General features: G+C 39.9%; 1 protein-coding gene across 1 annotated transcript in view; it reads right to left on the minus strand.

Moving 5' to 3' along the window:
* Positions 1-2,134: 2,134 nt before the first annotated feature.
* Positions 2,135-26,981, minus strand: part of nlk2 (nemo-like kinase, type 2) — a 34,247-nt gene continuing 9,400 nt past the window's right edge. Inside the window, exons 3-11 of the mRNA XM_042486150.1 lie at positions 25,195-25,250; positions 24,368-24,474; positions 24,022-24,107; positions 22,864-23,073; positions 16,875-16,976; positions 13,404-13,490; positions 10,466-10,664; positions 9,273-9,366; positions 2,135-8,721 (exon numbers count right to left, since the gene is read on the minus strand). Coding sequence (XP_042342084.1) covers positions 8,667-8,721; positions 9,273-9,366; positions 10,466-10,664; positions 13,404-13,490; positions 16,875-16,976; positions 22,864-23,073; positions 24,022-24,107; positions 24,368-24,474; positions 25,195-25,250 — 996 coding nt within the window. The 3' untranslated portion in view covers positions 2,135-8,666. The remainder of the gene's footprint in view (positions 8,722-9,272; positions 9,367-10,465; positions 10,665-13,403; positions 13,491-16,874; positions 16,977-22,863; positions 23,074-24,021; positions 24,108-24,367; positions 24,475-25,194; positions 25,251-26,981) is intronic.

Consider the following 26,981-nt stretch of genomic DNA (forward strand, 5'->3'; position numbering starts at 1 on the left):
CTCCACCCTTTTGTCAAAATATATTCACTTCTGCTTCCAAAAATTCAAATGGCAATTCTACAAACCAAAAGGTAATGTCACGGTAGCTTTTATGTCCATAATTTATACAATCTATGGAAGCCTTGGGAGGTATCATGGTAGTACAGCATACCAGGGTATTAAAAATTCCAAGATTGTGATGTCATAAATACAGGCACTTCTCTTTGAACTTATTGTATGTAGTGTACAGCACTCACCACCAGAGTTCAGTCTCTACTGGTGGAACAGGCAGCTAAGCTGAAAGACACAGTGACACCCAGTGTCGGAGGGAGAAGTTACAGGACTGTAAACAGCCAGTGACCAGCAGGCAGTGAAAGACTGTTGGGGAATAACAGCATGTTTGGTTTTTTTTTTTGGTTGGTGAATTGAGGATTTTTTGGACCAAACTGGAGCTGGTGATTGCTGAAATAGTGGACTTACTAACTAGATTACTACTAAGAGGAACCAAGACAGTTTTGGGTGAGTTTTTGTTTCTGTCAAGTCTGAATAAGGTGTCTATTTATGACGTCTCGTCAGTCTTCCGTGACAGAGAGTAAGTGGAATTCAAAAGGTGTACAGTTGTATTTCTCTGTATTACTTTTTAAACAATTTGTGAGTTTCTATTGTGTATTTACTAGTCTGAAAAGGTGAAAGTCAGTAGCGCACTCGCCACTGATGGGTGGAGGGGTGTGGGTGTTAGCGCCGCACACCCCTCCGTCATACACCATCATACACCGTCATACAACCTATACCCCAGTGAAATTTCAGGAAGGAATGAAATATTACATACCGTGAAGGTGATTCTAAGGTTGAAAAAAGCCTTTTCCAATGCCTGCAAAGTATTATAATGATACCTAAAAAAAAAAACTGTGTTTACAGACACAGAGTGAATTTTGGTCAGAGGGACTGCTGGGTGCACTCTGCATGCTTATCTCATACACATGAATTAAGTTGTTAAGTGGTAGAGCTGCAATTCGCAATTTATCTGGCCATCATTCTGTAAGTACCCTAAATCCTCCAAAATTACTGATCCATACTGTACATTAATCCATACTGACATGAAGGAGATGCAAAATGATGAATAATAGTTTTTGTGAAGTGTGACTTTTTGTTGCGTGAAAGTGTCTTCCTTTTTGAATTACAAGGGAAGTATTGACAACAAAGTTTTGGTATTAAATGTCATATTTAATTTTTTCACCATTACTTTCGAGATGGAACCGTTTGGGTAGACACTTTCCAAAAATGACAACTGATATCTAGTCATTAACTTTGATTTACAGTGCTTGAATGCAGAGTTTAATAGATACGTCTATGTACTATATATACTGCAAGTTTTATTCAAATTACAATGCATCTGATTAAAACATCAAATATACAAACATTGTATAGTACAGCAAATTATATGAATCCAAATAGTCCAGTAGTTGCTGAGTTGTGATTAGTCTCTCACACAAGTTATTACTCTACAATTTTTCAAAATGAGTATCATTTGATTCAAGTACTTCAATCCAACACAAAATAAAACATTTAAGAAACTATCATATCTACACAAAGAGTTCACACAGGTGATGGGGAGGGAGAGTGACTGTACCACTAACTGTGTTCATTCCTGAGAAAATTCCCATTCAGTTTCCAATAGGTATCCACAGCACGTCTCTTTTCTATTATCTCTTTTGTTTCAGAGTAGCACTTGTTGAATGGCTAATTGTCAAAAATAAATAATACACAGTGCAACTGTTAATTTTCATGATGGGTTAAGCATGTAAAAACTGTGGCCACATGACAAAAATCAAATTATGAGCCTCATCAGGGTGAATCATGTCCTCTTAGAACTGCACTTACATCCAGGCAATTTCACATTTTGGGGCCATATTATAATGATGAAGAGTTTTGTGTACTGACACTTATGAAAAGACAAGTTAGAGTTAAGAATAGTATAACACCTTGAACACTTTGACAAAAAATATTTTAAAAATAAATAAAAAAGCGCAAGGAAATTAACCTGACAAGGCATAGGTGGCACAAAGAACCCACTGCAAAAACAGGAAACACAAGCCAAAGAGACACACAAAACAAAACTTTGTGAATAATTTTCAGGAGGGGATTTTTTTTGGGGGGGGCTTTATTGGACCGATGCAGCCTGGAAATGGGGAGGCAGAGAGGAGTATAACAGGGAACAAAGTTCGCTGGGTGGAATCAACCTGATTGCAGTCAAGGCGCTCTGACTTTAAATATGCTGGATTTATAGATCTGTTCTGTTATCTGCTCTATATTACAGGTGAAATGACTGGTGGTTGAATCTAAAGGCTAGCAAAGACTTTTAGTTTGCTCTCAATACATCATGATTTGTTATTGTATAGTTAACATTAAGGAACTTTCCTTGTGTACATATTTCCAATCTTGAATCACCACAGCAGCCTTCAGACATTAGCAGCTGAGGTCAAAATTAAACTAATTTAAGCTTCCTCACAGTGCATACATCTGAGGCAGCAAAAGATGTTTCCCACAATGAAGTGAATATGGTATTACACTAGTGGTATAACTATTATTTTCTCTTGTGTTGAGCCAGCAGTGTTTCTCTGTTTTCTCAGTATTTTCTGTATTTGCAGTGTTTCTTGGTGGTACATGCATGCAAGTGGTTTCAAAATAACTAAAAGGTTTCTAAGTTTGCTTGTGTTTGCCTTTTTTCTAAATGCTTCTGCGTCGTATGAAAATGGGGACGCTGTTTTCTTTATTATGTTTTGTCGATTTTTTATTTGGGTGTCTGAGGTTGCAGTGCAACAAGGTCTCTGAGCAAATGTTTGTTCAATTGCGTTGGCACTGTCTTTGTCAACACTGGAAGAATATAACTCTGAACATCAACCCTGTACCCAATCAAAACTCAAGAAACAAATGTTTTTAATATAAGGGCTGGATTCTAATATGCAGTTCCAGATCAGATCTGGTTCACAGTTTGGAAATATCAGGAATCACTAATGAATCTTTTACTGAACTTCTATTTCCTCATTCTGTTTCACAAACCAATATTTTAAGCAAAACAAAAAGTGATTGAAGAAATTTAAATTCAGTTTTTCTATTATTTGGAACTTTAGTTACTTGCTAATGTTGAAAGTCAAATCTAAACTCAATTCAATAAGGCAATTTAATAATTAAATTCAACACTGCATTCTGTTTTGATAAAACGCTATTGAACCCCCATATCACACAGCCTGCAAAGAACCATTGAAACACAAGTGTAATTCTCAGTGAAAAGAGGCTGAAACACTAAAAAGTCATCTTGAATCAAATGGAGCTGTTGACACAGAGCTTTGAACACAGTCACTGTGGTGACAGTAGTGACTCTCCCTGCCCAAATGCTCCTGAACTATCAAAGAGTGAAAATTGACTAACAGTCTATTGGTAGTACTTTGTGTTACAAACATCTGATGAATCAAAATTTCAGGTGAATGCTTTGCATTTTTGGGAGGGCGGAGGGGGTGGGGTAGTAGATGTTGGTTTTTCAGTATAAAAGCTTGAATAGACATTCAAGTGTTTTCAATTCATCCCCACGTTAGATCAGAAAGGTGTGGAGGTAAACAAAGCCAAGTTATTAAGCTCAAGAGGTAGAGACTAACACGGTGAATCATTTATGTAAATATTCACACAGTGCTGCTGTGATGAAATGATTACCAACAAAAACAAAGAAAGGCTTCCCCTTAGATATATCTACAACTCTGCTGTACACACAAGATACAGTTAACTGACCGTGTATTCTGTGAATCGTTGCAGGATTTGCTGTCCTCCAACGATCCCAATTGCAGGGTAAAAATCAAGAAAAATATATACATTTGTATGCAAGTTTTAAAAATAAAATGAACTTCACAGCCTTAGAAATGTGCAGGCTAATACAATTTCTATACAGTGGTTTTTTGTTTTAGGTTGCTGTGTAGATTTGCCTCTCTATTTCACATATATACATAACCAGACTTTGAGGTGTGAGAAGAATGCATGCTATAGAACACAAGAGCAGGGATAGAAAACAATTCTAAAAATATATTAAATAATTTACTTCAAAGCTCTTTTCTGGAGATAGTGTACATGTATGAGGAGTGGGAGCACACTTTAGCACTAGATTACCATTTAAAAAAACATATAGGTGAGACTATCATTTATACATCATTCATATGCTACTTGTTTCCATTCTATGATGAGCTGCTTGAATGCATCCATGACGAAAAAGTCCTTCAATAGTACGTGGTGAGATATTCAAGTAGACAGAACAAAGAATAAACACCCTTAAAGAATGATATTGCTGGTTAATCTGCTTCTTTACCTTGGTACGTTTTCATTGTTTGTTCATAACACAATGACAGTTTCCCATTTGTCCTTACAGTCCAAAGAAGAACAAGCACAACAGACCTGGGAAGACTGGGTCGTGGCTGTAGTAGAACAGCCACGCTGTTTCTATGCTTCCGTTGTATTTCAAGGGTTTCTTTACAACCTGGGTCTGATTCTCATAGTGTGGGCCATCATCCCTAACACTGAACATGTGGACCACACACACAAAAGACTTATAGCTTTAACCCTTCACAACCAATAACAGAATGAATAATCAAATTGACTTCAAAAGAAATACACACTTTAGATGAGAACTGGTGAAAAAACATAACAGAAAATGTAATCCTTCTCCACTTGTCTACAAATACCAATTGATCTATTAAAAACTGTACATTGACTTTATTGGTCCAAAGTTAGATTGTGCACCTATAAACATATCTTGACTGTGACTGCAGCTGATATGACCCAACTGCTCTGCTAAGCATGTATTATATATGTTCCACATGAAAAAAACTTTTGGAAACCGAGACCTTCTTAATATTTGTGAACGATGCCGCGTTCATTCATTGCACTGTTTGAAATGGTCTCAAGGATGGCTATCTGAAGCAGGGCTCAAAGACTAAACTGTTACTTTGTGTTAGATCCTTGCCAGAAGAATTCTTACATTTCTCTCTAACATTGAGTCACTGTGTGAGAATAAACATGCTCAATTCAAGAGGATTTGGTGTTCTATCAAGAGATCAATTTTCAAAATCTATACTCCATGTCAACTTGTTTGTTTTTTGGAAAAACTGAAACAATAATGTACTTAATGTCTGCTTTCTTAATTTGTAATATTGAACATGTTCATTTACCAGTGTCTGCCTTTTTGTTCTTTTGGGAGGTGACAGTTGTAAGGAAGAAGAAATGTTGCATCAGATGTTGTATGGTATGCTTTTTTTAAATGTTTGACTGACTGATTATACATTGATTGTTTTTTTTAAAGGCCTTGATCAAAAAAAGACTGACCAGACAACCAGATAGGTTTGGAGCAAACCCCCAGTTAAATCCAGTTAACTAACCACTTATCTGAGAATCGAAGCCAGCGAGCCATCAGAAATGTATGTGAGCAACTACAGTGGCCATAGCAGGTCAAAGTGGGAAGTATATCTAGACTGAATAGAAAACCTCATGTTTCCCAGCTGTAGATGTGGAAGAGACCTGGGACAATTTCCTTGGTGTTGACATCCAAATAAGTGGTTAAACTAATGCAGCTTATGAGTGGATTTGTCTAACCATGGCTGATTGCTTATGGTTGCCCAATCAATGTTGTGGTGAGGCTGTGAAGAGAAACACAACAAATGTTCCCTGCCCAACTTAAGTTAGACACAGCAATAATTATGCAAGTGAACAAATCTTATGACCACTGGCCAACATTACGCTCCACAATCAATCTGTTGGGTAAAGAATTCTCATAAACCACAGGGAGGATGGCTCACGCTACAAATATTGTTGTGGAAAAACATTGTTTTTCTCTAATACTAGAAAAGCCAACAGGCTGTAGAGGTTATTATTCAATTCCATGTAAGTGCAGAGAGCAACTCAGCAAAGGTCACGAGGGAACACTGGAAAGCCGACATATTTAATTTCAGTTTGAATAGTCTTTGTTTTTTTCCTGAATCTTTCTCCTCCTACTCTTTGGGGTAAAACTTTGTGTTAATAGTTACCTTACTGTCCATGCAGTGAAGTTAGGAGGCACACAAGTAGACAACACACATTCATCATTCATAAAAAACAAAACAAAGTTTAGCCATACATTAATATTAATGTGAATTGTAGCAGAACTAGTGCTGTGGCTGATTAGAGGAGGTGGTGGGAGGAGCATGGTCACTGTAGGCTTTGTTAAGTCGGATGAGTTATTTCATCTTGTTTGGAGGTAGGGTGTTTTATGCAGATCATTTTAGTCTGATCCCTTTCAAAATGTCTGCTTTTCACAGAAAGATCTAGCTGTTCCTCATGTAACATGCAAGTGAGCAAACAAAGCCGCACCATCAAGACCCAGTTGTCTTAACAACAAAACTTGTTTTACCTAAACCCAAGTAGATTCCATCTAAATCAGCACAGCAACAGGATGCCAGTCTGCTGACTACTGTGAGCTGCTCTGTTTCATTATTCCACAGAGAATAAAGCTGCTGTTGGCCTTTTTCAGGGGATACCTGACCCGCTCCACAACTTCTGGCCGAGAAAGCCTCACATATTGGGACAGCCTCAACTTAATATTACCAATATCTATGAGCAAATATTGAGGGGCCTCATGTATAAACACCTGCATACATTCATCACTGAAATCATGCGCAAAATGCATATACTTGCATACTCACTCTAATACATACATTATATATATGTAAAACTTCACATATATCGAAACAATAACTACATTCCTTACGTCCTGTTTCTAAGATGACGCACATTTGTGGATTTGCGTACACTCTCACCCTCTTTAACCATTAAAGTTAATATTGTCCAAGGCTGCAATAAGCATTTATTTGTTTGCTTCCCCTCCAGTCTATTTTATATGAATAGACAAAAGTGCCATGTTGTGGGTGAATAGGTAAATGACAGAAGCTCTGCAGACTGATTAACTGTGCATTCTACATGGAGAGATACCACCGTGAACAGATGACTAACTGTGATAAGAGAGACAAGGAAAAAAAGATGGGTAAGATCTCAAGTGGTTATGTGCCTCTTACATTTCACCATGCTTGCAATAAGTACAAACATAAGTCAGAAGTAATAATGCAAATTATGCATGATATTAATGTATACTGTTTGTCATTCAATCACTGCTGCACCTCTTTAAAAATTGATATATCCACTTTTGGCCAGCAGAGGGCAGAAGAACTTCTAAAGTTGTAATAGTTAATGTCTAGAGGGTTTGCTTCTTGATACTTGGTGCTTGTCGGATCATCTGATAGTGTCTGAACCTCTCACCACAACCTTCCCACAGCAAAACTGTAGGCGGGCTGTATCCAATAATTCTTAGAACTTCAGGTCATAACAGCAAAGACACACATAACACCCTCTCCCAGCTGGACCTAATGCCAACGAGTGAGCAGCGTTTTATTGTTTCCCGACAAGGATGTCCTAACCTGCTATATGTGTCAGCCAACAGGCTAACCATGTGTCATTTGTCTAAAAAAACACTCACCCTGGCTGTATTTTGGCAAAGCTTTGCACACCTCCAATCCATTTTTAGAGCAACAGCAAGCAGTTGCTGAGGTTTGCTCCATAGGCTCCCTAAATGTTGGTGCTTGTGTATCTGGACACTTTTTCATACTTCATCCAGCAGAGTCCCCTCGCTGGCTGTGTGTCAGGAAGAGGAGTCATTGGAAACAGAACAGGCGAGGCAGTGTGACTCAGTTAGGTGGAGGCTATGACGCAGGCTGCCTTCAAGTGAAGCCCTTTGGAACTGGTAGCGACACCTTTGCCTGATCAAAGGACACGCTGTACAAACTAGTTTGTTTCAAACACAATGAACCCCTCAAATGCGGCCTGTCCCTCCATCCAGACTCATGACTGAGCATGATTCAGAAAATGTGCAAACAGATAACATTTTATCAAGTTAAAAACCTTGCAAATTTGCTGACAATCTTAATATTTATGAATCATTTATACATGAGGCTCCTGATCTTTGGCAAATGAATTGTTACATAAATGAAAACTATGGCCAAATGTGAAGGGGAGCACAGGGAAATACAAGGGAACAAGACTGCAATAACTCATTTTTAATAAGTTTAACTATCAGTGTGCCCCTGAGCACATGGAGCTTTCGGTTAGAAATAGATTGATCCTGCCAACACAATTACAATCGATTGTCTGAATCTAAAGCAAAGTTGGATTTAATTTACCAGTGCAGAGTTGAAGGTGGGCATAATAGCAGTGTAGCCTGATTGCATGGGAAATAATCAGTTTGTGATAACAGAAGTTTTAAAATAGACATATATATATATTTAATTTATATTAAGATATATATATGACAAAACAAATGTACAATAACTGTTAAATGGTATCCACCAGGAAGTAACCAGATGAGTTTGTTTAAAACATTCAGATTTGGTCTACAGAGCATTTGTCTCATTCATTTGCATACCAAACCCCTCGAAAACACCCCCATAAAGCCATTATCAGTGGATTTCTCTTCATTTGTGTCAGATTTCAGCATACACACAGCAGACCTGTGAGTCCTGCTCTCCAGTGTAATGCTACGCAGATGAAAGAAGACGTTGAGACGCATTCTTGTTCCCAGTTTAGCAGCGTGTCAGTCAGGGAGAGATGATGACATACAGCAGCAGCTATTCCCACACCAGCGGAGACGGAGGCATTTCAGAGGGCTGAGCCACTGTGGAACTGTTCAAGAGGAGGCCAACAAGTGGGTGAAGTTAATATTAGCTATTTATGTGTCTGTTAGCTGTAGTCATTTGTTTCTTGGCTAAGTATGTAGTGCTTTTGTTGCACTCAAATGTAGAGGCTAATGATTTTCCACATGTATATGGAAATACATAAATCAGTGATCTTAAAGTTTTAAAAAAGCCTCTGTGGAAAAAAACATGAGTTAGTGCATTTCCAAGTCTTTCTGGTAGTTACAGTTTTACATGTGGGAAATTTAAGAAAAAATTCCAAAGGAGCTCTCTAAGATTTCCTCTCATTTGTCATCTCGCCAACATTCACACAACATTTCTCATTGTAGTGTATGTGCAGAGGGTGTGTGGCTTGTTAGCCTAATTTAGCACGGAGCAGGGAAACTGCAAGCCTAGCTCCACCAACAGCTAAGAACATACATCTCCCTGCTACTCTGAATAAAATCTTGATTCTTTTGTTATCAGCACACTCAGAATCCTTAGTTGTAAGAGTTGTGTGACTTTGCATGCTGCTGCAGTGTATGTAAAAGACTCTCCTACCTGATAAAGCTTTTGAAAGCAGCTGATTGAGGGTTAATGCAGAGTGGCACTCGACTCCCCTTTTGCTGTTCCAAAATGAACTGATGGATGATTTCTGTGAGGGAAAAAGAGACCGGCAGAAGATGATCAGCAATAATTCTTTGAATTCGTACTTATTGGAACTTTAAGTCACAAGCTGTCTTTACATTTCATTAAAAGCCTTTTGCCAAGCTGCTGATGTGTCGCTACTACTTGCTTGCTTTTGTGACTTGCCTGCTGTCTGATCATGCAAAGAAGCATAAGCAATGGGCCCCCAAAGGCAAAGAAGTTACGCAAGAAATCAGCTTTGAAAATGTGGACCACAACTAGGATGAGAAGGTGTAACTCTGGCAACACTGGCAGTATACCCAGCAACTTCATTTTTAGACAGTTGTGTGATACTACAAGTGTTGCTGAAGCTTCGCCTCTGCAGACTTTTTGTGCCGGAAATCCCTACTCTGCCTCTACAGAAGAACTGGAATGACAGGAGCTCATGATTTGTTAATCAGTAAGAGGGCTTCAACACAGGTACAAATCTAAATGAACAATTCCTTGAAACTTCACCAATATACATCTAATGTGCATGCTGCTTCTTCTTGATTTTTACGCTGGTTAGCAAACAACGTTATGGTGCATTACTGCCACCAACTGCAATGGAATGCGGACCACGACATGCGCATGTGTGGAGCTATTGTATTATGAACGAAACAGTGTACACATACGTACGACTGGCAGTGCAGCCGTCCGCAGAGTATGTTTGAGCAGTTGGGGCAAGCGTAGCCACCCCCCGGCTTTGACATAAAATAATATGGAAATGGATGTTATTTTTTAACATTTAAATTTTTGTTCATCATTGTTATAGGCCTAAAGTGATTATCACATTCTCTATCTCTAAAGCCCTTACACTGAGAAAAAAAAAACTGAACATTTTGTAAACTATCAACTAACAGTGGACAGATTTGTTTTCACCACCACTCAGCCGATGCTGATAAAACATTAATGAATGCATTTTATTCAAATATGTTGCGTATGTGAGGGGGGTCTGGACTCTCTGCCACTACAAACTCTTTTATACCATTCCCCTCATTTTCTTGTCGTGGTAAAAGGCAAAAACCCTAACCCTAACCCTAACCCTAACCCTAACCCAAAAAAAAATAATCGAAAAACAAACTCACCTTTGACATGTCTCACAGAGCTCAGATTCTTCTCAAAGCCATCATCAAACTTGGGATTAGTGACAGGCTCAAAGTCACTGGTGTAAACCCGGCCAGAGGATGTGGTGTAGCAGCATTTGCACATGCATGTGTGGTAGCGCAGTCGACCCTCGTCCAGGTACGGGTGAGCCAGGGCATCCTTTGCTGAAATCCTCTTCGACTGGTGACCAAACACACAAGTTCTTTGTGACTGGTTACAAGACTATTAAATACACATTACTGCCATCTCAGCCTCAGAATACACATAAAAGAATTTAAACATAAACTATTTCCAGCTACTAAGAGACAATGGGCAAATATCTGAGGTGAGGAGTGCAGCTAAACCAAAATAACATGACACTACTGAATTGGTAAACTTTGTGTTTGTCTTGTCCTGCTAAATGTCCGTGTTTTTTACAGACCATATCCTGTAGTGTCACCATGTTTAAAATGCATATTTGGAAGGAGACTTTTTGAAGGCCAAATCTTGGTTTTATTGTGAAGATCATTTTACATGGAAATAATGGTAATAAAAAAGAAACTGCATAAAACGATGTAGGCAGTTTTTTTTTAACATCTTTTCAACAAAATGATGTTTTTAGAATCTTTAAGATGAATTTGTCTTTTTTTCTTTTTTCAAATTAATTATTTTTCCCTCTAGTGACAGGACAGCGCAAGATGGACAGGAAAGGTGGGAGAAAGGGCGAATGTCACACAGCAAAAGGCCAAAGGCCAGACTTGAACCCAGGCTGCTGCAGAAGCCTTAGCCATATATGGCCCACACTACCAATTGAGCTAGGGGTTGCCTCAAATGTGTCATATTTAAATTAAATAAAATGCACTGTCATTAGTGCTGTAAATGAATGACATATGGTATGACATACCATTGGCAGTTCATTGCCTCTGGGTTTTGACTGGTTCAAGCAAGTCTCCAAGCAGTGCAGCCAAAATTAGCATGTTCCTCTCCTTTCTGATTCCCACTGACCACGTGCCCCACACATCCTTGAGCCAGTTCACTACAGACTCACTCTCCATTCAGCTTTGTATGATAGTGCCACTGTCTCTTTAGGTACTGTCTTGCATTTCAAAATCACATACATGGAAAGTCTGGTTCCATCTGGGACGCATGCCAACAAAACCGTGATGTGTCTCCTCTCATTACCATGAGATTTCATACTGACTGTCTCCTCACACTTTCATACTGTGACACATGTTGGCATGTCAAAAAACACAGGCGTTTGGTCAGCATCATCCATCTGACCCAGGGGGTACGAGTGTTTTGTTTTTTTTTAGTTAATCAAGTTTTTAAGTTAAGTTAATCAAATACCACTGAAAACACAGATGCTTCTGTCTGAAGTCTGACGGCGAGAGTTGGGCAGGAGCTGGGTAACACTTGTGCAGCGTCACAGTGATAGTCCATCATGTCGTATAATTCATCTACACCTGCTGACGCTGGCTTCTAAGTGTGTGATGGGATGGTTCAGCTCTTTGGCAATTTCTTTAAGGCCTTCAGCTGAATGACGGCTCTGTGAGATAAGGATCAGCACTTCTTTGGACCATCCATTGACCAGCTGATGGCACTGTAGCTGATTTCATTGAAAAATTTTAAGACAATGCTGAGTGACATCTACGCCATTCTTGACATATACTATAATTACAGTATCAAGTCTGTCACCAGAGATGTAAGGGAGACAGGGGTCAACAAGAAACATCATCCCCTCCTATCAACAAAGCTACAAGCCCAGAGGGTTGTCTTGTCATCCACTGAAAACAAGAAACAGCTATACCAACTATTATGTGAGGAACTGACCCAAGACAGGCTTTTCCATCCATGGAGCACAAACAAACACAAGTTGGAGGTGACAATTCAATTCAGTTTTATTTATAAAGCCCGTTATCACAAAACACAGTTTGCCTCAGAGGGCTTTACAGCATACAACATCCCTCTGCCCTTAGACCCTCACATCGTCTAAGGAAAAATCCCCCTAAAAAAACCCTGTAACGGGGGTAATGGTAGAAACCTCAGGAAGAGCGACTGAGGAGGGATCCCTCTTCCAAGACGGACAGGGGAGGACCCGTGCCCAATAAAAATCAGGTGGGTAGAAATAAGAAGTCGATGTGATCTAGAAAATCAGCAGGAAGAAGCTGTCACCATCATTGTCCTGGGGTGTGCTGAAGAAGCTCTTCATATCTCTGTGGTTTCTGACGACACAGATGTGTTCCTCCTCCTCCTACAATGTTACAACCAGGCAAGACTGGATCTACCACTCATCATGGAATCCCCCAAAGGACAGAACAATAGTGCACAACAAGTCTACACTGTCCAAGTGCTCACAAATTGTCAAGAACCTTTTACCGGCACATGCCATCTCGAATATGACACCACAGCAACTTGCTATGGGTTGGGAAAAGGCTCTGTCATCAAAGTCCTGAAAGCTGGGTACAAACTATCAGCCATTGGGAATGTGGATGCACCATTCCGGCAAGTCATCAGTCAAGCCACTGCATTAATCTCAACCTGTCACACACGAGGCTTCTTGTCTGGGGGAAGAATGAGACAGACGAGGTCACCATGACCTTGACCACCAAATCCACTCAGTTCATCTTTGTATCAACTCAAGAGTTTGTGCCAAATCTGAAAAAATCCTTCGAGGTGTTCATGAGATAATGCTTCTACAAGAATGAAATGGATGTAAGGTCACCATGATTTTGACCTTTGACCTATGAGCACCAAAATCTAATAAGTTCATCCTTGAGTCCAAATGGATGTTTGCTTAATTTGAAGAAATTCCCTCATGTCATTCTTGAGACATCACTTTCACAATAATGGACAGACTGACAGACGGACGGACAGACAGACTCAGCAATCGCCGGCACAGACGGGTAAGATTGTAAAACTATGTCTAACAAAATGACTTACCGGATCAAACACCAGCATCCGACAGAGGAGATGGACAGCTTCATGGGTTGCTTGGCTAGACAGTGTGTAAAGAACAGGAAGGGATGGCTGCAAACAAAACAAACATCACCACATTAACCATCTTCACCATCTTTTTCAGCTTCTACTATACTTTATAAACGTGTGTATAAAATAATAACTTTCAATTTGTTGCAGTTTTTAAAAAAGAACCATTAAATATAAATGAATGTGGGCAAAGACTGCAAGCCAGTTTAAACACAGATGCATGGTTTCTAAAGTGTAAATAATAAGTTTTATAACTTGTAAATGAGAAACAAAATATACTGTTAATTGTTAAGTTTCTTTGAGTTTTTATAAGAGACAATGAAAGCAAACATGAAGCGTGTGATGAAAACTTGATGGAGCAATTTCTGGTTAAAACCTAATTTAAACTTTCACACTTTACATTGAAGAACAAAATCAAATGACCAAAACCATGGAAAGGACTTCCAAAAAGAGGCTTTGCTCAGTAAGGCCCACAGTTGGTTGATGCCACCTGTGCACCAGGTACAGATATGGGTAGAAGCTGTACACTGCCACAGGGGACATGGTTAAAGAAGTCGATAGGTCCTGATGTTGCCACAGGAAATGTGGTCCATGCAGGGATTGAGACATGCGCTGTTGCTGGATTTTGTAGAATAAGTGTGGCTGCAGCAGGAGGCTGGGCCTCAACTATTTACTTTTGTGATGGTGCCTGAAACTGTCATCAGGAGCAGAGCCTGCTGCCACTACACGTGGCTGGGAACTGGAGGGCCACATCGCAGCAGGTGGGGAAGTATTGGCAGCTTTCTAAAGAGCTTACCAGGCAAAGCTTATTTTTAGAGGTTATTACATTGTGTTAGTGCAAAGTGCCCCAAGTTGAAAGGAAGTCGGTCTGTACTGTAGTATCATCAACTGGCTGCTGTGTGTCAGTGGAAACGACAGGCACTTCAAATGCTATTAGCAAAACAAAAAAATCCAGTAACATTTCATATTTTCAGAAAGACAGCTGGGAGAGCCCTATACTCAGACTGCTTGAGCTAAGTTCACACTACACTGTTAATGGCTAACTGGCTAGTTATCAAATCACTGTACTGTTCACACTACAAGACTTGAGTCTTGAAGTCATTGTGGTTTTCACACTGCATGACAACACACTTTAAGATCTTTTACCAGGCAGAATCTGTGTTGAGGTTGTCATGTTAAGTGCAACCCTCGGTGTTGGGCAGGTGCTTACTAGAAAATACCAGTCAGAATTTGGCAGCGCAACTGAGCAAGTTTTTCGTTAATAGCTACAGAATCATTGCACGCACTACTCCACCTTCTCTTCCTCTCTATTTCGCCTGTTTTATCGCTCTGTATTTTGACCTCTTTTCTCACTCTCTCTTGCTCTCCTCCTCCTTCATTCACTCTGTCTCAAACACAAATGCCTTGGAAAGTGCTGCATAGCCTCTTGTCTCTTTCATCAACCCTGGTCTTGTGCTCTCATTGGCTGTAGCCTGACAACAGGTTCCTGACAGGTCTACAAAGCCTGACAAAGGCGTATGCTACCTCCCACACAAAAGCTGTGATGTATGAAAACAATGTTGTCAGAAGAATGTGTGCACCTGCACCAAAATTCATGTGTGTGAACAGTTTGGGGACAGGGCAATTGGAGACACAGATGGTGAGTTGATAAACTGAAGCCAGACTGTAAAAATGAAATGTGAGGGAATTATTATAAATATAATGATGCTTCTTATACATTCAATGTCAGTTCATATCACATGTGACTAACAGCTCCACTTAATGATAAACATTTAGTTCAGCAGTGTTCATGTTGTGCTTGTGCTAGTGAGCTAAAACTATTCTAGGGCTGTACCCAACTCAAAATAATGTCAGTGGAATCGAATTTTGGCTATTCACTATGAATATTCAACATTTTGCTTGCTTTCTGTGCAAAATTTTAAAGTTTGAACTGGCTCTGCAAGATATTCAGTGTGACAGTAGAATTCACGAAATATACTAAACAAGCCAATGATACTAATAACAAGTCATAAACGTGAACATTTTTTGCCAACAGGAGATATCAAACAAAAGTCAGAGACTGTGTCATATTAGGTTGCTGTGAGCTGTAAATTCACAATCTCTAAGCAGAAGGTCTCTCCTCTCTCCTCCTCTGTGCAACTATGTGTATGAAAGAGAAACACAGAAGGCAAGAGCACTCACTCCGCAGCAAAATGCTAAAACGTCTCCTGAAGTACGCTCCTCAGAAAAAAATTCATTGCTCAACTTGAAGCAGTCTCAGTCAACTTAGGCTCTCTGAATAATGATCCCACTTTCAAGGTGCAGCCCTAAACAATTCTATACGAACCTTTCAATTGTAAATAATCCCAGCCAACAGAAATCTCAAGAGGGCCGGACTGCATTCTGCTGACACTCACTGTCAGCTGTGGAGTACCCCACAGCTGTTAACATGGACACATCAAATAGGATTGAAGAATTGCAGAGCAGAGCGTCAATAGTTTTTTAATAACATCTTCTAATGCTGTGCATATATCACCAAGTATGAAATTTCAGATAGATTTTGTGTGCAAAATGGCTGCACTTTACATGAAAGTGCTGTAACTGCAGAAATCGCAGTGGCTGCTTCTCCAGTCACCACTCACACATCTGCACCACCTGCACATATGAAGTTTGTCAAATAGTGAAGCCCAGAGTTAAAGCAGCTCGCACACAATCATTACACTCCATATCCTCATTATGAGTCCTGATCATAATGCAAGCCATGCTTCCATGACAAAACTTAGATCAATAAATTCTGTTTACCTGTTAAACTTTCATCTTCAAATGATATTTGCCCAGGGTGGAGGATATCACTAATTATTCCAATTATTTTTGTAAGGTGTGAAGCAATCACTCTGAACTATCAGTTGCTGTAAACACAGAAATACTGAGGTGACGCTCTGCTGTTGCCATGATTCACTATAAACAACCACTGATCCGCAGGCTCCTGTCCATGTATCAACATTCATGTAGTGCTTTGCATTAGCCATTTATTTTGAGGGTGAATATCTGTGTGTGTGTGTGTGTGTGTGTGCGCATGTGTAAAGGATGTCCTAAAGATGATTTAGGATGTCTAAAAGGAAACTGCGCAGTGGCAGGCACGCACACTTTTTAAAAAAATAAATCAGAGTATTTTTTGGCTCACTCCATTTTCAGCTCTTGCTGCAAGGACACTTGCATGGATCTTATGTGCTGTTTTTTTAGATGATTTTGGAATTTAGCATGCTAGATATCTGGGGAGCATCTGCAATGCACCAGCGAGTCTCTCAGCTTGCGTCTTCTAATAGCTTTTGGGCACTGATTTGTGAGCGCTGAGCCAATGCTGATTGATTGAGGGTGATGACAGGGAGCTCGGAAAACAGTCCGCGACCCAAAAATCAGTTGTGTGGTGTGTGAACCAGGCATTACCTGTTTATGTGGTCCTCTGAGAATGTGAGCACGAGCACCTTCACAAGCTGTCCTCATGGCTTCCATAGAGGGTGTCCCCAACAGGTCAGTGATTAAATCCAGCTACAAGCAACAAGACAAAAGATGCAACAACACACATTAGAACATGGGACAGACTAAGAGGAAGGTTTGTGTCTGAATGTAAGGACTCGCAAAATGTTAGTGGCATTTATTTCACTACCTTTGTGTAATGAATGAATGAATGAATGTCTTTATTGTCATTGCATCTCCACATACAATGAGATTTGCTGTCTCTCATAATAAAAAGCTGTTTTCATTCACTCTGCTCAAACACACTCACATGCTCACACATTAAAATAGACAGCTGTTAAATAAGATAAATATAAAAAATGAGGTGCTGTACAAATGATAAAGTGCATATGCAGTGAAATTAAAAATGATTGTGGTGGTAGGGGAGGGAGAGGGATTGGGGAGTGAGAGTTCAGTTTATGTATGACTGTGGGGTAAAAACTGTTCCTCAGTCTGGTGGTGTGGCATTTCAGGGCCCTGTAGCGTCTTCCAGAGGGTAGCAGTGTGAACAGATGATGGGATACGCCGTGATGCAGTATGTGAGGAAGCTTTCCAGCAATGTTGCAGAGAAGTTGATCCTCGTCAGCATCCTAAGGAAGTATAGTCTCTGCTGGACCTTTTTTACCAGAGCGGAGGACTTTACAGTCCACCTGAGGTCCTCGCTGATGTGGGTTCCCAGGAATTTGAAACTGGGTACCCTCTCCAACTCCTCCTCTCCTATCTTTAGGGGCAGGTGCTCCTCCTGTTGCCTTCTAAAGTCTATAAGGAGCTCCTTTGTCTTTTTGATGTTTAGTGAAAGGTTATTCACTGCACACCATTTTTTTAATTTGCAGACCTCGTCTCTGAAGGCTTCCTCGTTGCCATTTGAGGATGTCATTAAGCATGTTTGGCAGCTATTTTAGGACAGCTGGAGATCTCGCTGTCAGCAGAATTTAACAAGTCCCCTTCAACAGGGCAAAATTATGGAGGGTCATGCAATACTTTGACCAACTCCACATAAAATGGCTTAGGTACAGCGAATTAGCTCAATGTCACCAAAACACCCACCACATCCTGCACTGCTGTCGTGGTCCTTGTGGGAGTCGCATCAGGACCTGATCAGGACGGCAGTAACAGAGGTCAAAACATATGTGGTCAAATGCATCCTCGATCTCCTCGGCAAGTGGTTTGAGTGACTGGATAGGAAATGCGTCTTGGAGGCCGTTTAGACCTGCATTTAGCACTATTCAGTTGTGATGCTGTGATGTGACCTGAGACGCATGTTGATTCCAGGTGTAAACAGGGTGCAAGACTGGACACTGACAAATGCTCTGCTCATCATGAACAATTATCAAAAACCACAAACTGATTCCACTGTCTAGGTTCTTAATGTTTTTTTTTCCGTTTGATTTCATTTGCTGTGCCACTCCCCCTTCATCCAGTTTTCAGTGTTTGCTTCTTTGCAGTCGTGGCCAGCACAAACAAAGGCCGGCTACTGATAAAGAATGGCTGGTTGAGGAATTGAATGCACTCTAATGGCTCACATGAGACAAGACAATGTCCATAACAACAGAGTCATGTCATACCCACCACTCTGCTGACAACAACTCCACTTCTTAGCACAAATACTGTTTTCATTTAAAAGGGATATTCTACTCTCATCAGTAAAGTTACCACAAATTCAACCAAAACTTCATGAAGATGTTTGAAATTGAAATCCTGGCAGCAATGTGAGGGACTGTGTTTTCTGAGCCATTGATAGGCTTTTAATGCTCACTGGAAGTATATTAACAGTGATGTGGAAAAAGTGCAAACAATGTGTAAATACCTTATGTTGTAAAAATGTACATTATCTTGAATTTATCAAGACAACAAGAGCAAACATAAAGAGTTTTTTAGTTTGTCCAACAACTCCTCAAACACCATTTGTTCACCACAGCCTACAACCTCACTGTCTGTGTTACGTTTTATTCAACAGTGTAAAGTGTCCTTGGGGATTGTGAAAGGTGCTATATAAATCTATATTAATATTATTATTATTATTATTATTATTATTTATTATTATTATTATTATTATTTATTATTATTATTATTATTATTATTATTTATTATTATTAGTTTGCACAGGAGCAAATCAAAAAACAGGGAGGCCTCTTACTGAAAAATAAGATATAAGCCAGGAGACTACGTAGCCGAACAGGCTGCTGAAGAGAGCTGGATCCCCATCCATCAAAGTCAGAGGGAGGGACTCTGCCTGTCACCCTCTACACTTCACAATCACTATATTCTAGGGGTGTAAGTTTTTTAACAGCGATATGATGCGTGTTATAATACGTGGTTGGCAATACAATACAAGAATGATATGGGCTTATTTAGAGTTATACAATATGATATAATTCAATGACCAAAAGTCAACATAGTAACTTTTTTTTGCAAGAAAAAGAGGAAAGGAAAATGCCTTTTTCGGTGCAGTGGTATTGGAGGTAAAACACTGGAGAAGCATCATACACTAAATGGCACAAACATTCAGTGCAAGGCCTCTTTTCAATGTCTATGAAATAAATACCTGGATACTGGATAGTAAAGGTCAGGATTTGCAAGGTAATTGGAGATAAATCAACATAATGAGTCAACTCAACAGTTCAATGGCAAATTGTATTCAAGCTCGTATTTGCATATTTTGCCTCTCCTGAATGCAGGACTTTGACTTTCATTTTTAACCTTAAGTGTGCGCTATGAATAATTTTACGAAAGTGACAAAATTTTGAGTACTTCTACAGCTGCCAACCATCTACCAACATTCCCAGATAGAGAAAGAGTGAAACTAAAGCAGAGCAATGTGTCTGGGGCCTCAGGTCCCGACAACACTAAATCTGACTCTTGTAATAATGAAAGCGCACAGTACAGGATGAAAGAAGAGACGATGGGGGACCTGATGGCTCAGTGGTTAGAGCCGGTGCCCCATGTATAGAGGCTGAGTCCTCGCTGCAGCGGCCGTGGACTCAATTCCGACCTCGGCCCTTTTGCTGCATGTCAGCCCCTTTCTCGCTCCCTCTTTCACACTTGTGATGTCCTATTAATTAAAAGCAAAACTGCCCTAAAAAATCCAAACACAGAAGGGAAGCAACAGGGAAGAGGGCTGAGTTTGAAACAAAACATTTTACTATGGCTATACCAAAAATTCATTCATTCTTCATCAGATTTTTGGCTGTGCCATCTGCCTCTTTGGGTGGAACAGGCACACCCTGGCACACCCAGGGCTTTACGCAAATGTGAGTGAAACACTTGCACTGTCGAGCCCTGACGAAATGTCGGAGAATGAACCAGAGTAACGTTTACAATAATTTACCATTATAGGTGTAAAAAATGCATCCACATAACATAACTGTCGTTTGATGTGCTAAATACAAGGCAAAAATTTTTAGTATCAATACAATTGATTTATGCCTTGAAAAATGATTTTAGATTGATACAAGTCACACTAGAAGGATGACTTGCCGATGTCATAATCACAGGAATATTAATCAATGCATTGATAGAATGGTTGCATCGTTACACCCCTACTATATTTCTTATATTTCATATACTTTATATGAAGGTGATGTGTCACACTGCAGGAGGAAAATAGTGTCACTAAAGATTCTGACTGATACTTGGGCTGTGACAAAAAAAAAAATACATTTCTGTAGCCCTAGTCACATTAAACATGATTAACAACTATTAACAACTTTTAAATGTTTAATTCTTAATTAGCATTTATGTTTTTGTTGATTCTAGTTGCTTTTCATTATTTTTTGCTCTGTTAATACTGTAAGTTACCTGTTATGTTCTCACTTTTTTTTAAATAAACTCAATTATTATTATTATTTGCAATGCCTGCACTATTAAGCACCTCTCGTTACAGTGACAGCTCTCTGCAGTATTTGTATCATCTCACTGCCATGGTATTATTCTTATCTAAACTGAGCAACAATTTAGACACAAAACTTTTGGTTTTTCGCAGGTTTATGTTAAAGACTTTTTTGTGCACATAAAAAAATCCTTATTCTCACATTTTTGTCCCAAATTAGTCAAAGTCTGGGGTAGTGAGGCTCCTAAGGGCAGAGCTTAAGTCAAGCAAAGCTAGAAAAAAGCCCTTCATCAGTGACAAGCCTGACTGATGAGGACGACTGGAGTGAGGTCATCTTTTCTGATGAGTCCAATTTCCAGGCTTGCCCAAAACCTGCTCGTCTAATGGTCTGACGGAGACCTGAAACACCGACGAGCACAGTGTCTCGCAACCACTGTGAGATTTGGTGGAGGATCTGGTGGTGCTTCAGTAAGGCTAGAATCAGGAAAATTCATCTTCATGAATTACACATGAATCAGTCCACCTTCAAGGTTATCCTGGAAGAAAACTTGTTTCCTTCTGTTCTGACAGTTTCCCAACTGATGCTCCATGCCACACAGCCAGGCCGATCAAGGTGTGGATTCAATTTCTGTGCCCGGAGTGGCAGCCATGTGAAAGACTGCTGCTACGACGCAGAGTTACATCATTAGTATTGTGCTGTTTAAAAATGAATATAAACTTACTTTCTGAGCATTATTTGAGGTCTGAAAACACTGCCTGTTTTTTGTTATTTTGGCCCGCTGTAATTTTCTGCAAAGAAATGTTCTAAATGACAATATTTTTCTGGAATTTGGGAGACATGTTGTCAGTGGTTTAGGGAGTAAACAAAAATAAGTTTACCTCTGAATCTTTGTATTTCCAGAATAAGTTTAGACACTTGTCACACCGTAGCAGTATTTGTGTATAAATTACTGGATATAGGACGCATTTCAGATCTTGAACAACATAAAACTTTGACACAAATGTAGTAATGTTAAATATGTTTTCCCAGCACGTCATGAGCTTCATCGAATGTCTTTGAAAGTAGATTAATGTATGTCAACAGAGCATCAGCTCATAGTGATTAGCACCACTGAAGAAGAGCTTTGCTTCTTGTCAAGTAAAGTAGAGACAAGTATCCAAATGCTGAAAAATCTGCTTAGATCCTGATCATAGCTGCTTATGCCTATCTAGTCTTGAAAGTAACATTTTATTTTCTGGTACTCTAACGCAAAACAAACCACATATAATATCAAGATTATATGAAATGTCTACAGTTGTTAGGCAATACATGCCTAAATATCTGGTTTTGTTATGTTTTGTTTTTGAAATTAAAGCTTATTGGAGATTATTCAAATAAATAACAAAAGTTGTAGAAATCTAACATAAGAACATGACATCTAAAATCATAAAGAAATAAAGATATAACTAATTAATTAAATAATAACTGATGAACTCGATAATGATCATTTTCATTATAAATTGATGGTTTGGTCTATTCAATGTCAGAATGGCACTTATAGAGAAAAATGCCCCTCATTAATACCCAGAGCCCATCTGACAGATTAAAGTTGCCAGTTTTGTCCAATCAAAACCCAAAGACACTCAGTTTGCTCTCATACATTATTTAAAAAAAATCAGATTTAAGAAGCTGGAACCACTGAATATTTGGCATTTTTACTTAACACAAACAGCTGCCAATTCAATTCTGTCTATATCAGTTAATCAATAAAATAACTAATCATTTCAGCTCCACTGGATAACACCTGTCAAAGTCAGCAGACTACTGTTGATCACAGAAGCAGCTCAAAAAACGTCCAATTTAATCTTATTGCCAGAACAAGCCATAGTGTGACAAGTATGGGTGTCTCAAGGCCAATATGCATTTGTTGTTGTGCACCTCCTTTTGTAGGACAATCCATCCACCTGAGCTCTAAAGGCCATGACCACTATTAGAGCATTTCGTTACATTTTAAGTACGCCTGTATAAGTAAAAATGTTGTATGTCAAACTTCCCTTGTGGATGAATAAGGTTCTCTCTTGTCTCATCTTATCTTAGATGTCCTCAGTTACCTGCTGAATGGGACTTTGGGCTTGGAAGAGGATGCGTCGCCCCAGAAGTTCAGCGAAGATGCAGCCCACAGACCAGATATCAATTGAGTTGGAGTAGTGGCGGCTCCCCATGAGGATCTCAGGAGCTCGGTAGTATTGTGTCACCACTTCCTGAGTCATGTGTCGTGACTCGTCTGACTCCTCCACTCGGGCCAGACCAAAGTCACAGATCTGGAAGAAAGTCGTTCAGAGGTTACTCCAACTGTTGTAGTCTTATGTACCCTTTTTTCCCTTGCAGCTTTATTCCGATAACTGTGAGCTTTTGCTCTGTAAGCACGCTTGTCTCTCCTGCTCGAGCGCAAACAACCACTGTGTGTGCTGCTCACAGGGCACAACAAGTGTTACATCATGTGGCACGGTTTGACCGTGTTTCCCACACAGACTATATTTGGGCTGTCCACCCATGCATTTTAAAAGCTGCCTCCATATATTTCTTGCCATTTAAACAATGGCAGATGCTCATAAAGGTAGTTTGACTTTGTCCACCTTGTTTGTGACTTAGTTCCTACTTCTTCTGTACTGATATAATGTGCATGATTCAGTAATAACCACAGGAACTCTTCAGTCACGCCACTCCAGCTGATTTGGCAGTGCTGTGCTGTGCCAGACTCAAACCGCCAACGGTGGAAGTTGATGGATGAGGGGAGCATGGAGAAAATCCGCAGTGGAGCCGTAATGCAACGCACATGCAACCGGTCGAAATAGCATGGGAGAAAGGACTTGTGTTGGTGGGCGTTATGTCACTAAACTACACGACTAACTGTGAATCACAATTTGGGCACAGTTTAGGCACTAACACCACACAAGCCAGTCTTCTTTTGGTACTTCTTAGGGATCTGCTCCTCTGATAAAGTTAATCTTCTCAATGTAACGTTTTTTTGCATTGGCTAAAAGTGTTTCCCTGTACAATACACTGTCTTTTGAAATACTTTTCAGCACACTGGGTAAAAAATGAGCCTTAAATAAGCAACACTGCTATCTGTCACCATTACCTGTTAGCTATTCATTTGCTGGGTGGCCACCTGTTCCGGCCCAAACAACATCCACAATGCACTGCATGATGATGTCACATTGCCAAGCTCTATTAACAAGAGCAGCCACATAGCCTGTTCTACGCACCTTGAGCACACAGTTGCTGTTGACCAGGAGGTTGCCAGGCTTGATGTCTCGGTGTAGAATGCCAGCAGAATGAAGGTATTTAAGTCCTGGTGGTGGAGATGGAGGACAAGATAATACATTAGATATCAGATATTACAATCTTCTTTTCAAGTCTTTTTTTGAAACCAGAACCAACAGAGTGCTTACCAACTCTTATGTGGTAGTTGAGTGAGTTTATTTGAACTTAAGATTTACAGGAGTTCTGAGGACATCAGCCCTTTACTGAAGTACTACGTATTCATATTCCAGGTGTACAGAGTGCTTGTTACTACTGCAAATAAAAAATAACCAATGAAAGAGAACCTACCTCGTAGAATCTGATAAAGAAAAACTTTGGCGTGGTCTGAGCTCAGAGGCTGTGGTGATACAATGATCTTATGGAGGTCACTTTGCATCAGTTCAGTCACCACATAGCTGACCAATGGGAAGTGAATGGAAAAAAACAAGAACACATCCAACAGCGCAAACAGCAAATCTCACAGAGAACCACTGGAAAATCATGTTGATATTCTGAAGCTTTACTTTTTCTCTGAAAATGAGGGTAAAGCCTCAGTATTAGCAGGGCCTCTATGGTTGCCACATGACTCCAGGAGCAGGTTCACTCCAATGCACTTACGTCATTATGCCTTTTTTTTTTACATCCAGGAGCATACTAGAAATGTCAAATTTTATGTTCTACGAGTGTTATGTCACTCTGCAGCCAAAAAGCAGCACAAGACCAGTTTGTTATAGTTGCAGTACACAACCGCTGCAGTCAAAAGCTGAGGCCACATTAGCTGCTGTCTCCTGCTCTCAGCATATTTCCATTGTCAATTTCTACTTTCAAGTCAAAGCATACAAAAATATCACAGAAAACAACATTTTACGTATGTTTATCTAAGGTTTTGTCCAGACGCTTAAAGGGAAGTCAGGGGTTTTCAACATCAAGAATGAATTTTTATGCTTTTGAGGAAATTGCTTTACAATTGAAGATTTTGTTTGTCATTATTATCTTTAGGAGGTTGTGTTGTTTAGAAGCACTACAGAGCCATTCCATGACCTGAAAATAACCTGTGCTGTCTAGCCACAGCTTTATAATGATTATACAACACATAAATACAGGAATTCCTGAAACCAGTCAATGGTAAAGGATACATTTCTTCAAAGTAGTCAATGTGAGGAGGTTGTAGTATGTCCAGAGCAGAGAGAACCTGAGGAGAGAAATAAAGCCAAGGCATGCTTTTTCAGGATGATACCAAGTGATAGGAGATGACATCTGTAGTCTACTTTTCATCTGGGCTAACATTACTAACTGCTATCTGTAAGAATGGAATCAGTGTCAGCAGAGAAGCATGCTGTTACTGCTACAAGTGCTGCTAGTGCTGCAAGTGCTACTTGCGCTATAAGTGCTGCTAGTGCTAATAATGCTTTAAGTGCTGCTAGTGCTACTAGTGCTATAAATACTGCTAGTGCTATAAGTGCTGCTAATGCTACTAGAGGTGCTCAAGTTGCTTGTGCTACTAGTATTGCTAGTGGTGCTAGTACTGCTAGGGCTGCTAGCGGTGTTAATGCTACTAGAGCCACTAGAGTTGCAAGGGCTACTAGTGCTAATAGGGCTACTGGTGCTGCTACTGCTGCAAGTGCTTTTAGGGCTGCTAGTGCTGCTACTGCTGCTAGCGCTATTAGTGCTGCTAGTGTTGTTAGTGCTACAAGGGCTGCTAGTGCTATAAGTGCTGCTAGTGCTACTAGTGTTATAAGTGCTGCTAGGGCTACTAGTGCTGCTAGTGCTACTGGTGCTATAAGTGCTGCTATAGGGCTAATAGTGCTAGTGCTGCTATTGCTACCAGTACCATAAGTACTGCTAGGGTTACTAGTGCTGCTAATGCCACTAGATCTGCTAGATTTGCTAGGGCAACTAATACTACTTGTGCTGCAAGTGCTACTAGTGCTGCAAGGGCTGCTAGTGCGATTAGTGCTGCTAGTGTTGCGAGTGCTATTAGTGCAGCAAATGCTGCCAGTGCTTTTAGTGATGCTAATGCTAGTAGAGCTGCTTGAGTTGCTAGTGCTTCTGGTATTGCTAGTGCTGCAAGGGCTGCTAGTGCTATTAGTGCCACAAGTGCTGCTAGTACTATTAGTGCTGCTAGTGTTGTTAGTGCTACAAGGGCTGCTAGTGCTTTAAGTGCTGCTAGTGCAGTGTCACTTCAGGGGAGTCCTTTGGCTCTGCTGAGGAAGGGCTCATATGCAGCTTTTTGATGGTTAACTGTCATTCACAAGGATTCAGGATTTAGGCCTATATATACAGGGGTGTCAAACATATGGAAGTGACCCACCAAAGCATCAAATCTGGCCCTCCAAATGAATTGGCACACCCAATTTTGATGATGTTAAAGTAAGGAGTGCCAGGTTTTAGGAGCAGGTTAAATAGGGAGTAGGCTTCTTCAAGTATAATGCTGCTTCAGAGGCAGAGCAGAATGCAGTTCTGGTGAGGTGCAAAGTAATGAATGATTAAAATAATGAATGAAATGATATTATTTATTTTTTAAAAATGAATTAAAGGTAATTAGCTGTGCAAAATATTGACCATCTCTTGCATGAAGAAACACATAAGGGCTGTCTCATGCCTTATTCTGCATGACCATATTCTACAATTGCTAGACTGTCAACAGTATTCTGTCAGTAACCCTTTTATTACTGCGTATTGATAGAAAGTAAGGAAGTTGTTGTGAATTATTTACACTCACACAGGTTCTGCTCAGTCTGGGCTTTAAAAGACAAAAGCAGACATTCTCCCTTTTGTTAAAAACACCTAAAGGGGAACATCACCTAAATACAGAATGCCACATATGTTATTTCCATGGCCCAGGAAAGTTCAAGAAATTTGAACATGAGCATCTCCCTCTCAAAGCCAGAAACCAGAGAAGTAAGTCTCAAACTTTCAGTGT

The sequence above is a fragment of the Plectropomus leopardus genome, chromosome 5 (genome assembly GCF_008729295.1).
Source record: "Plectropomus leopardus isolate mb chromosome 5, YSFRI_Pleo_2.0, whole genome shotgun sequence".
NCBI lineage: Eukaryota > Metazoa > Chordata > Actinopteri > Perciformes > Serranidae > Plectropomus > Plectropomus leopardus.